This window comes from Pagrus pagrus (genome assembly GCF_965226575.1).
Source record: "Pagrus pagrus genome assembly, chromosome: 13".
Classification (NCBI taxonomy): Eukaryota; Metazoa; Chordata; class Actinopteri; order Spariformes; family Sparidae; genus Pagrus; species Pagrus pagrus.
Window position 1 is genome coordinate 10,183,203 of NC_140197.1, and position 12,398 is coordinate 10,195,600.

Sequence of the window (12,398 nt, forward strand, 5' to 3'; positions counted from 1 at the left end):
GCTTCAGTTGTGGAATAATGAGACTTTTGCTTCGGTTTAAAGGGAACCAATCAATGTGTCATTTTACTTTTACAGCCATTACACCGTGCAGTCTGTTTACTTGATAGTTGACATGACTTCATGCTGCTCTGTCTCTGTGAACAGCTGACTGTTGGCTAACAAGTTAGCCACACCCATATTACCAGGTGAAAGTGCATGTATATCAGTGTTGTGTTAGCATCTTGCTCCACTGCCACTAACATGCAAAAATTCATTCATCAGTGCTTTAAGCAAATATATTTTACAGTACTGTATGACCTACTTATTGACAACACATTATCAACGTCCTTTGTTTTATTTGGGTCGCATGTGACTTGAGAGTGACACCGCAAGTCAACATGGCTTTGAGATCTTTTAATACACCTTGTTTACTGCATGAACACAAAATAATTCACAGACAGATAAATGCAGTTTTGACATCCAGCTGATTCACAGTTACACAACACAAATGGAGAAAATGACTTTGTAAAACATCAACTCTTCAAACGGGCACACAGTCACCTCTCAATTCATCTTTGACCTTGAGCTCTGTCTCTGAAAGTGACGCTCATGTGGTTTCTGTTTGAGTCACTCCAACCATAAAATGACTTGATGTAGGATAGCGTGCAGCATCAAACAGGCAACGTTTCACTTTGAATCAAACATCTGACTTGTCACAATGCAGGGATGAGTAGGTGCTACTGTATTCAAGAGGTTTCAGTCTGCTAGCATTTCTGCTGCACAGCGATACTCACGAGGAGAGCTGCACAAACAGGCTCTGCACGCACACATACGCACGCACATGCACACACGCACGCGCGCGCGCGCACACACACACACACACACACACACACACACACACACACACACACAAAGTTGTTAAAACCTTTGTCCCAGTTCTCCTTTCTCTGATTTGCAGGGAGGAAATCCTGAGAAAGAGATAAAAGAATGAAACCGTTCAGACATATCTGGTATATCAGAGTTAAAATCTGCAGGTGCTCTAATGCTGATGATATATTTTCTGGAACTGCTGCTGCTTTTAACCACTACAGTTTATTTTAAATACACCACACTGACATTAGGTTCACTTTGTGCCACCCAGCTGGAGCAACACTTTTACTCAAAGCTTGTAAAAATGTGTTTAATTTGAACAAAGGGGATCATTCAGATATACTTCTGACTGACTGGCAATGATAGCAGCATTACATGCACTTGTTTATGTAACATGATGCAATGTGTTGACTGTGTTGCATCATTTATATGTATAATACATATAAAACTGACATTTAGCTGCCAAAAGTCAGTGTTTTCCCTCAGCTCAATGAGTACTTGTCAGCCCAAAACTTGTGTTTTATAGAACTGAAATTATATTATATATGATATATTAAATTATAAACTACTAAAGACTTTTTTTATCCTAGGATGTCAATAACACATCTTACACCAGTTTCATACATGAGTTGTGCTGCAATGAAAAGCAGAATTCATATAATTATAATATAAATAGATGATAATTATATAAAATATAATAATAAGAATAATAGAATTTAAATGAGGCCAAAAACTGGTCATGTGTTTTTACAGTATTTACAAAACTCAGCAGGTTAAACTGAAGACAAACGCAAGTAAAGCTGCAGGATTAGAGCTTCAAGCCTCAACAAACAATGTGCAAACTTCAATGTACTATACACATGAATGGAAAACGTAAAATACAATCCGATGTGTAAGAATCATATAATCTGTGTCGTTATATGTGGTCTGATTAGTCATCGTTCACATTTTCTTCCCGAGAGGAGACAGGAGTCTTTGGGTTTTTCTGATAACTCCTCTGCAATCAGCCAACACAAACCACAAGGCAGTTTTGTTGGACCTGTGGTACATCTGATGGTGCTAACGCTGTTTCATTGTGTTGTTTCATTTCACAGAGCCTGGAGCCTCAAGCCTAAAGCAGAAAGTGTGTTACCAAGGTTTCTTTTCTAACCCTGCACCGAAACATTATTTTAGTTTCTTCAGACCCAGTCAATGATGACTCAAGTGACATGTGAGGCAATTTATCAGATTTAACGGAGCTTCCTCTGGAGACCACTAGAACTTTTTTCACAAATGCACCATTATTTGCCAAGTCCCATAAACAGACTTTAATGCGTTAAATTGTTGGATTTCCTCTTTAAATGTCCGGCCTCACCAGAACTTACCTCTACACCGAGCTGGATGACTGATCAGACAGTGAAAGTGGACTCCAGATGTTTTGGACCTCAGGAGTCTGGTCCGTTAAACCACCTTCTCCAAGTGATGCTGGGTGTGCCACTTTGAGAACACATTTAGATTAGATAAAACTGTCAGCCTAAAGAATAGTTAATGTTTAATGTAGTAACCTGCAGGGTCAACATTTTCTTTCCTTTCTAAAGTGTTTTCAAGACCAGACTTCAGTGAATCAGAGTGGGCAGCGCTGTCATGTACTGTTGTAATGTTAAGCATGTAAAAGGTTTACGATGTTCAGCATGCTCACTTTTGCAAAGTGGCACTTAGCTGAGGCTGACAGAACAAATTAAAATTTCATCAAATTCAGTTACAATCCCCACAAAACCAAAATTTCCTTTCGAAATAGTGAATGCAAAAAGCTTTTGTGAACTGGCTGGATATTAAACTACTTGTGTTACAATATTTAGTGATCTGCAGTAGCAAAATATATATTAATGGATAATAACTTTTAATTTTTCCACCATAACTTTTAAGTGACAGGAGGAAGCTGATCTCATTACCTGTATGATTGTAGATACACCACAGCCCCGCCATCAGACTGACCCCCATCACAAAGGCAGCAAAGACAACTCCCATCAGGGGTCCTGTCTGCACCACAGAGCCTGGAGACAGAGTGTGTGTCGAGAGGTTAAACACTTTAACAGTAACATTGGAAAATGACCACTTAAATGAGACTCACTGATCTGATCTGGGTGTGAACTTGCCACCGGGGTGACGCTCAGTCTCTTGGTTCTTTGGCCAGCAGGGGGCATCAGTAGTTTGGGTAGCAGTGAACTAAGAGGCTGGGTGACCACCATGGGCCTGGAGAGGTTTCTGATCTCACACTGAGAGGGGAACACAAGAGGAGGCCGATGTGTCAGTTACAGCGCTCTGACACCAGCAGGTGAACATGAGGGTGTTAAAAAGCACAAACTGTGATTCAATACTGTCAGAGGACAGAATAAATAGTGATCTACATGCTGTAGCTTCTTCATATAGCTTGACTTTTTTTTCTTTCAGTTTTTACATAACTACGGAAGCCCTGAGGGAAAAGGGAGAATTTTCTTTGGTGAAAATATATGGGTTTTTTGTCGTGTTTGTAACTGAGTGATTTTTTTTTTTTTTTATCAAGATAATTTTTTTTTGTCATGTGTGAAACCGAGTAAAACATTTCTTCTCAGGGGAACTTTTTTCAAGCGTGAAAGCATGAAAAATAATGAAGGACCTTGGAAGGATTATCCTGGCAAAACGTGAGAATGGGAAATAATCTGGCACATAACCACCGGTAAAACAACAATATGTCATTTACACATTTTTATTTGGGAACAGCCTGACATTCCGAAACACCTCCATTGCGAAACCCCTCCATCCCGACACACCCCACTCCGACACACCGCTGTTCCGAATCCAACTTTCAACTTCCAATTACTTCCCAATATGGTTAGGGTCAGGGGTACCACAATAGCCTTTTTGGAATAGCGGGGTCTTTAGAAAAAATGAGAAACCACGCCATTACGATGAATGGAAGTCTATTTTCGGAACAGCTGGGTTTCGGAAAAGCGGGGTGTAACCTTTTTATTTGTACAGAAATACACAACAGCTAGCTCGTTTAGGTTTGTAGCATTAGCAAACAGGTTTGAATAAGGGTAACTTGTCCTTTTCAACGTGTAGGTAGCTAGCTAGGAGGTTGTTGTTGTCGTTCCAGCAGGGAAGGAGAACTGCCGACTGAAATAGTCCGTTAATGGCGGTCTCATACCCACAGTCTACAACCGGTAAGTCAGACTACATGTAGAGCTACTGGTTGTCCCTTAGCACAGAGCCAGGCTGTTTAACCCTTGCTTCCAGTCTTTATGCTAAGCTAAGCTAACTGGCTGTGAGATGTAGTTTATATTTAGCGTCACATATGAAAGTGGTTTCACAATCATCTCATCTTACTCCTGATAGGAAAACAGCTATATTTTCTGTTAATGCTCCATGTTATTGTGTCTGACAGGATGCTTTACTCTTTGACTGGTTAGGGCGGTGAAAGATGTGGCTCCAGTGTGTTAACTCTTTCTGTACCTGATGTCTGGGCGATCTAGATACAAGTGGAGGGATACGTATCCCGTCCTCACAGTCAGTCTTTACTGTCTCCTTGATGGGTTCCCCTCTTGTCCAGTCGGAGACGCACAGGCGAAGGCTGCAGTGGAGGAACTGCATGGAGTCATTGTAAACTGTCCGCATGATGAAACTAAATCTCAAGGGCTGTGTCTCCTGCTCTGCTCTATGTGTGCTGCTCCTTGCTGGTGCTTCTCCTCTTCTTCCTCTTCTGTCGACACTGTGTCGGAATGAGACTTTTTCCAGCTCCTCCATCTCTTCTTTTTCCTCTTCAAGTTCGCCGTCACTTTCGGCCTCTTCTTCCTCCTCATCTTTTGGTTCGAGGGTCAGCGAGGGGTCTGCGGAGCAGCCGCCACTTACGACAGTCCAGAAAGGAGACTTTTTTGGGTCTGACAGAAGAGACACCACACAGGAGTTCACCTCCGCGAAATCTATGAGAGGCCCTTTGGCTGAAATCTGCAGTGACGAAGGAGATACATTGAAGTTAACTGTTTGGACAAGATGTTGCACCGTGAAGTTAGTTTGTCAGTCTTTACTCTGTTAGCTGTGTTTTGTGAAGTTTTGTCAGAAGTTGGCACTATAGCTTATGTTACTCATGGCTGTAAGAAACAGAGAAGAAGAAGTAGAGGTCACTAACCAGAAACAAAAACAGTTGTTTACCAGCCATCAATAAACCTAAAATACGTTTTCTTGACCATGTTATATCACATCATGCTATGTCATGTCAGCCATGTTTGTTTGAGTTTAGAATAATAAAAGAAAACAACAACAGTGAAGTTTGTGAGAATAAATTATCAACAGAATGTGAACAACAGTTCTGGCATTATGATGTCAGTGTATACTGTTGCAGGGATATCTGCTGAAGTTAGCATGCTAACCAGGTAGCCCTGTCCTGTCCCACTCAAAAGCCTCTGTAAGCGGTGTAAACACCAAAACTCCCAGTCCAGACTGCTAACTGAGCTAACTGGCAGCTATAGTGAGCAGCAGCTAGCAGTTACTCTGGTGATGCGCTGCCTGCTGTTTGTTTAGAGTACGAATGTGGTGTTGATGGTGTTCGTCAAGATGGGAAACAAGCACAGGAAGTATACGACACACACGCACTCTGACCTCAACGTAGACACGGTGGTCTGCAGTTACTACACAGGGGCCGATCTGTCTCTGCTCGTAGTTCTCAGTGACAAAAAGCCTCAAAACAAGAGCAGGCCCAGATCTGTGTCTGGGTGTCGGTAGGTGGCTCAGTCCTGGATCAGGCCCCGGACCTTCAGGTGCCCAGGGGACCGGCCCAGCCTGAGGAGGGCTTATGTTAACGTGATCAACATCAGAAGGGCCGGGGAGGGCGGGGACCGCAGCCAAACAGGTGAACTGAGAGGGGAAACAAGAGATTACTGAATGCACAACAGAGCAGATTTATGAAAGCAGAAACACACACGAGATAGCTTACATGTATGCCGAGCGGTCTTGTGGAGTGCTGTTCGGTTTCATTGAGTGTCAGAACGGTCTGAGGCTTGTCTCTCCACAATAACACCTGGAGAGACAGAGAGGTGGGAGAAAGAACGGTTTCGCAGTCATCCTCTGCTCAAAGATTTTTCATTTAATATTTCAAGAGGCACACCTCCTGCCTCTGTTGTTTGTAATCACTCATCACGTCCTCCTCCCTTTCAATTTCCTGCCTCTGAACTGAGACTTTCTCTCACTTAATTTGCTTCTGTGCAGCATCATAATTTTAGGCTTTAACCTGGCAATGTTCTGGTCACGATGACCGAGGCCATGAGTCTCTACAGGACGAACTTCCACTTACCACAATTTAAAGCATCCATTTTGTGCTTTGTGTTTCTGTTTTTACCACTGATAAAAATACACATTTTCTCCGTGTCATTCTGTTGGTTTGTGAAAGAATGAGATAGACTTAGACAGACTTAGACTTAGAAGTGGAATAATAGACAGCAAAGAGTTGATGGTACAATCATTTTCTATATCTCTATATAATCCCTCTCTGTCCAAATTTCTCATCTCACCATGTTTTTGTACTGCACTCTCCTGGGCTGTCTAAGGAGCAGACCCTCAGTCCCACAGGAAATGACTGGGAACACCAACAGGAAATGGCTCCCATTGGACTGAGCCTGGCATGAGGAGTCTCGTAGAGTCACGGCAGCCACTGGGACGGACAAGCTCTGAAGGAGAGAACTGATGTGAGACCACGTGACTTTTTAAATTGAATAATCTTTCTGTATAACTGGAAAGATGAACACGAAGTTGGATGAACAATAAGTACTAGTGCAAGGCTGAGAGTTTGCAGCTATGCTAGTGGCTCGGTGAGGTATGATGTTCACCATGTTTCTTACTGGAGCATTTTAGTTTTGCAGGTACTTGGTCATAAAACTTTAAAGTATCGTGTTACATGAAAAGTCTGAAGGGCTCCACAATTATTACAATTCATCCTGAGGGGGACATGATTGTCTGCACCACATTTCATGGTAATCCGTCCAATAATTGTTGAGACATTTTGCATGTAGTGGTGGACCCAAGGCGCCAAGAAGAGCTCCAGGCCGTGTAACCACTTGATGCACTGGGGCCCAAAAGACTTTTCCCCATCAGCTTCCATTGTGAAAGAAGTGGCTGTAAAACGGTGGATACATGTTTTTGAGCATCACAATCCCTCGAAAATGTCTTGTTTCACTCTCAGATTTGGATCTATTTGGTCCAATAACATTGGGAAAAGCACCGTTAAATTGTTTTATCCCTAATGATATTAACTGCAGGTTAAAGGAGCACTATGTAGTTTTGGGAAAGAAATTTTAATCAGAAAAGAAAGATCTTCATTGACTGTTTTTTAAATGTCTGAAAACAAGCTAAATAAACAAACTCACAGATATTCAGTTGGGGTAGCTAGCTTCTTTCTTTATGAATTGTTTACATCTAATACTGAGGTATGAAGACCTGCAGGATGTGTTGCTCCACGGTCACGCTGAGGCGTCCGTCCTCACACTGCACTGTGAAACTCTCTCGGCCTCCTCCTGCTCTGCCTCCACCGCTCAGCCACTGCCTCAGCCGGCGCTCCTCCACCCAGAGAGGCCTCACAACCAGAGGATTCATCACAGCAACCACGTCTGTGGTACAGACAGAGAGGAGACACGCCGAGATATTAAATACTCGCACCTACACTTCAATACCTTTCACTCAACCTATATGCACTGATGGAAATAGTCCAGCTTTCATTTCTCATTCTCATTCCAAGCAAGTAATTCTCCTGTACATGAAGGAAATGAAAGAAATATCCTTGGTGGATAGTAAAATAAAAGCTGAAACGTTCAGGTCACTCACACAGTGATGGAAACAAGAGACACACAGGGGTCCTGACCTGTCCCGCCCCCAGACAGCTGGATCACAAAGCGATTGGCCAGGTCAGCCTCAGTGTATGAGGTCACCCTGGTGTAGCCGCTCTCTCTGGCCCACATGAGAAGGTCAGGTATGGTGGACAGGTCAGAGCTGAGTGTGCTGGACAGGGTGAGGTCAGGCTCAGGTGGGAAGGGTGGGGAGACACTGTTGGAGGACTACAGAGACGAGACAATAATCCGTTTATGACCTAACCTTGTGGTTTCTGTAGAGATGGTAACTGGACTGTATTTATGAACAAACTCTCCAGCAGTTGTTAGAATGTAAATCAGATGACAAATTAATTTACAAACTAAACTCTTAAGGCGATATCTGGAAAAAGCAGAAAGGGACGCGGCCCTTACATGGACAGAGACATGACCTCGGACACCATGAGCAACTATGGCCCAGTTGACTGGCACTGAGCTGCTGAGAATCAGCACAACCATCTGGGTCTTTGAGTTGGCCACCAGGGGCGTAAGAGAGACAATCACCTCCACCTGGAGAGAGCTGAAGAAGAAGGAGAGAGAGAGAAGAAGACGTAACTTTACATGGCTGTACACAAGCCTTATTCTGTAAGCTCAAGCCAGGACTTTTCCAAAGCTGCATGTTCTCACCCACAGAGCCCCGAGCCCGCTGAATGGAGCTTGATCACGTGGACCTCAGGGTTGTTCCCACCTGCTGGCGCGTCGGCGCAGCCCTGCACTTCCTGTTGCTGCAGGTCAGAGGTCATGTAGTTGTGAGAGAGGAACATGGACTGCAGCTGGCACACATCAGGCAGGGTGGGATCTGTAAGAAAAGGGAACACAGGGAGTTTTTTTCTGAAGTGGGAAGTGAAAGTTTCACAATAGCCTTTCTTCACCAGTGAGTACCAGTGCACACAAATATTTAGGTTACAGCAATCATTGAACAGTTTTGTTTGCTTTCTTGTAGAGAGTTAGATGAGAAGATTGATACCACTTAAAATGATATACAGCACATTGCGATTACATTGTGAATTAAGTTTCAAACAACCGAGGATAGCGTGATTGTACAATATGATTTATCATCACTATGACATCTGATTTCTTGGTGCCTCACCCTCTCCCAGTGGGATGTAGACTCGATTGCCCTGTGTTGTGTGTGTCAGAGAGGACAGGCTGCCGTGATGTTTCAGAGCCCAGCGGTGCAGCGCACGTGGATGAAAAGGCAGCGAATGCACCATTTGGACATGCAAATGCAGGCTGTGGGAGTGCACGCTGGAGTTTGAGGATATCTAGCAGATAAGGAACAAAGACAAGGAAGTAAACTTCATTTTATGAAAGTAGTGGAAAACAAAAATGCCTTATGCATTATATATATGAGGATGTGACATCACACTGTGGCTGACCTGCACCATCACTGGCAGGTTGGGGGGCAGCCTCTCAGCCTCCAGCCACCAGGTGACTGGGAGCTTAGAGCTGAGCAGCATGTGGAGAGCTCTGAGAGGTGAGGGGGACAAAGACAAAGGCTTCAGCAGCACCGTCACCTGCACACAGATGGGGAAAGAGTGAGATGTGGTATAGTCAGTGTGTATAACAGAAGAAAGACCACTGTACTCCTATGGAGCCCTGAAAAGTCAAAAATATAACTGGTCACATCAGTAAATGATATTGTCAGTTAAATAACATTAACAAGGTTAGCTAGACAACACGACCTTGAAGTTTTTTATTTAGTTTGTTTGACATTATGAGAGAAAGGAGACATTAAAAAACACACATTGACAAAATGTCAAGTCCAAGTTCATCCAAGGTTCTGGAACAAAGACCTACCTGACAACTAGCTGCTTATGTTTTTTTTATGTTTATTATGTTTTATTAGGCAGCTAATGTTTAGGCTCTTGTGAAATGTCACATACTTAAATACATTGTTCACCTTGTTTCTGAAAAATATCTTTGGAAACTGAAAGCTCATCACCTTGTTCCCATGGCTGTTTGTCACTCTCCCCACTGCGATGACGTGAGTTTCCTTGTTCCCACGTTCTCTGGCAGCGCAGCCCGGGCCGGCCTCAAACCTCTCCAGCAGACCCTGAACGGGGTGCAGCTCCCCTACTGGAGCAGCCGCAGAGCATCGCATCTCCACACTGTGAGCTGAGGAGGAAGAGCAGACGCATGAATATGAAGTGTAATAAAAATGGATTTCTTTCACCCTCCTCCTCTCCATGTTGTTGCGTGGGTCCCACAACAGACAGTCTGATATGTGCACACTGAGCTAAAATCCCTGCCCGAGGGGATTGGAGAATTTCCCAGAAGAAACTACGCAACAATTTTCAGTTTCGCTCTGACACTTGAAAATGAAGACCTTTGACTTGTAGCTGCTTGAGCAGAGAAAGTTTCAAATGTGTTACTGCTAATGTCCTCAAACACAGTCACATAATCATGTTTGATGGTTAAAGATAAATGGGCTGCAAAAGTCCTAATAATGTTCTTACCAGACGTTTGCCGACAGAGCAGAAGGAGACAGTAAACAGTCCATCCAACCCCAGACAGTGAAGGCATCATGAACGTTCCACTACTTAGACTGACTTAATGTGATGACCCCTGTGGCAACATCCTGAACAGACACAAGATCACACATTACAGCACATGTCTAATACACAAGCTTTAGTGCATTCAGTGCAGGTCTATGAGAGACACACACAGCAAGATAATATGTGCCAAGAAAGTTCAGTGTAGGTTAATGAAAAAATGCTCAGGATAATTCACAATCTGATAATTCTGACAGCAAGTCAGGATTTTTAGATGAAAATATTTTGATTTTATGACGATGATAAAGATAATAAGATGATAAATGTGGGAAAACAAGTCATGTGTGTTCCATGACCTTTATTTTAATTTATGTCAACATCATGAGGTAAATATTTAGTAGTTAGTAGTAAGTCAGAGCTATTAAATTAAAAAGAAAAAATTGCTTTCTGATATTTCACAGACAAGCTGATGGGTCAATTAATTGAGAAAATAAATGGCAGAATAATTGACAAGTTCAACTTTATTTGTCCCCAAAGGGCAGATGGTGTTGCAGCAAAGGATTAAAAATAAAAAGACACAAACCTACATGAAAGGACGTAGGCTCAATAAAAAAAGATAATAATAAAGAAAAGTTATTAACATCCTTATTCATTATATTTTCTTTAAAGGTGCTTTATGTAAGAAAAGAAGATTTCTGGGTCTCATTCCAATTCGTCAGAAACTGATGCTTTGGGATTGTAGGACTGGTCGGCCATCATCCCAAAGCATCAGTTGGGGATGAGACTCAGAAATCAACTTTTCTTACAAGAAGCACCTGTAACCAACAATCCTGGTTTAAATGGGAGCCCAGTTATACCAGAAGAAAAAGGAAAAAGGTTTTTCCTGATAAATTAAAAAAATTAAATCTCAGGATAAGTTAAAATTCTTTACTGATTGAGTCAGAATTATGACAGCAAGTCAGGGTTAAATATTTGTTTTTAAAATTATGGTGTAATAACGTAATTTTGACTTCATCGGAAATAATAGAAAACAAGTCACTGAAATTATGATTATCAACATTCTGAGATATGTGGTCAGAGCTACTGAATTAAAAAGTACAAATTATGAGACTTTAAACTAAAATGATGTGACGGTGATACAAAAACTTTTGATTTAGTGTTTCATTTTTATCATCAACTAACTTTTCATCTTATTTTATCTACAGAACTTGTCTTCCATAGATTGGTAGAGAGCATGAAGGCACTTTGTTTTAGGTTTTATAGCTTTTTCCTGAACATCACACATATCATATCATCTTGTCAGGAAGAAGAATATATTAGATCAGACATGTAAAGTCTTCATCTGACTGAGTCGATCCTTAAATAATTCAAACATTTAGTTGGATGTCAGAGCAGAAACACATGCAATGAACTGATTGTTTAAAACTGCACAAGTCGACGACACAACACTGAATTACAACTTAACATCGTGCATAAAGTCAGAAAACACCATTTTACAAACACCTACCATAACGTTTCCACTGGGCTGATGGCATTACAGTGACATGTGTGTGTATTGTTCCCTAAATCCAGCTTATAAAATCTGTTATTTCATGTCAGCACTCGGTGAAGTTTAGAGCTGAACTCACCTGCGGCGCTGCGCGGAGGGACAGGCGGTCTGCTGATCCAGCTGTTGCACCGCTGTGTTCACAGCTCAACACACGCCCCCCTCATTTCCTAAACACACACAACCACGCAGTCGCACAAACCCTCCACCTCTCCAACCACGCGAAAAACACCCGAGCTCTCAGCCGCGCGTCTTCATCCAGCTGAGGTGCGACTTTTCTGGGAAATACTTCTCAGTGGAAATTCATTTTACGCGGCGAGTGGGAGGAGAGAGGAGCTGTAAAGACACAATTAAAGGGGCAATGGGAGGGACTGTGGGATGGTGTGACAGAGTGGAGAGAGAGATGGCGAGGAGAGGAATAAAAGGCCCTGAAAACGTCCCCAAGCCTAGATGGCAACAGGAAGGAGGGCTGCAAGGGAGAGAAGGAGGGGAGAGGAGGAGGAGGGTGGGCCTCAGGAGCTTGACTGGCAGGTGAAATGTTTGGGAGGGGGGTAAACAGAGGCATCACACACACACACACACACACACAGTATCTTGTAGTTGAGTCTTAAGTCTATTTCTTCTATTTTTCAGAATGGC

General features: G+C 42.7%; 1 protein-coding gene across 2 annotated transcripts; it reads right to left on the reverse strand.

The window, feature by feature from the left end:
• Window positions 1–378: 378 nt before the first annotated feature.
• engl (endoglin, like) lies at window positions 379–12,108 on the reverse strand. 2 transcript variants are annotated; one of them, XM_084370801.1, is made up of 17 exons: window positions 11,842–12,108; window positions 10,178–10,299; window positions 9,664–9,836; window positions 9,098–9,235; window positions 8,809–8,983; window positions 8,346–8,517; window positions 8,094–8,238; window positions 7,715–7,907; window positions 7,294–7,463; window positions 6,372–6,527; window positions 5,798–5,881; window positions 5,464–5,718; window positions 4,321–4,812; window positions 2,960–3,104; window positions 2,781–2,882; window positions 2,214–2,325; window positions 379–947 (listed from the first exon to the last, which is right to left on the reverse strand). In XM_084370801.1, exons 2-16 carry the CDS (start codon window positions 10,245–10,247, stop codon window positions 2,216–2,218), a joined length of 2,580 nt encoding a protein of 859 aa, XP_084226927.1. In that variant the 5' UTR covers window positions 10,248–10,299; window positions 11,842–12,108; the 3' UTR covers window positions 379–947; window positions 2,214–2,215. The 2 variants fall into 2 exon arrangements, with proteins under 2 accessions (XP_084226927.1, XP_084226928.1); XM_084370802.1 differs by having other exon boundaries at window positions 11,721–11,851.
• Between the last annotated feature and the right edge of the window lie 290 nt (window positions 12,109–12,398).

Bases quoted from the DNA above. Each gene is read 5' to 3' on its own strand.
- engl (XM_084370801.1), bottom strand. From the start codon at position 10,247: ATGATGCCTTCACTGTCTGGGGTTGGATGGACTGTTTACTGTCTCCTT. The intron at 8,239-8,345 runs GTGAGAACATGC...CTTCTTCTTCAG, and splicing joins GCGGGCTCGGGGCTCTGTGG to CTCTCTCCAGGTGGAGGTGA. The intron at 7,464-7,714 runs GTCAGGACCCCT...TCTGTACCACAG, and splicing joins GCTGTCTGGGGGCGGGACAG to ACGTGGTTGCTGTGATGAAT.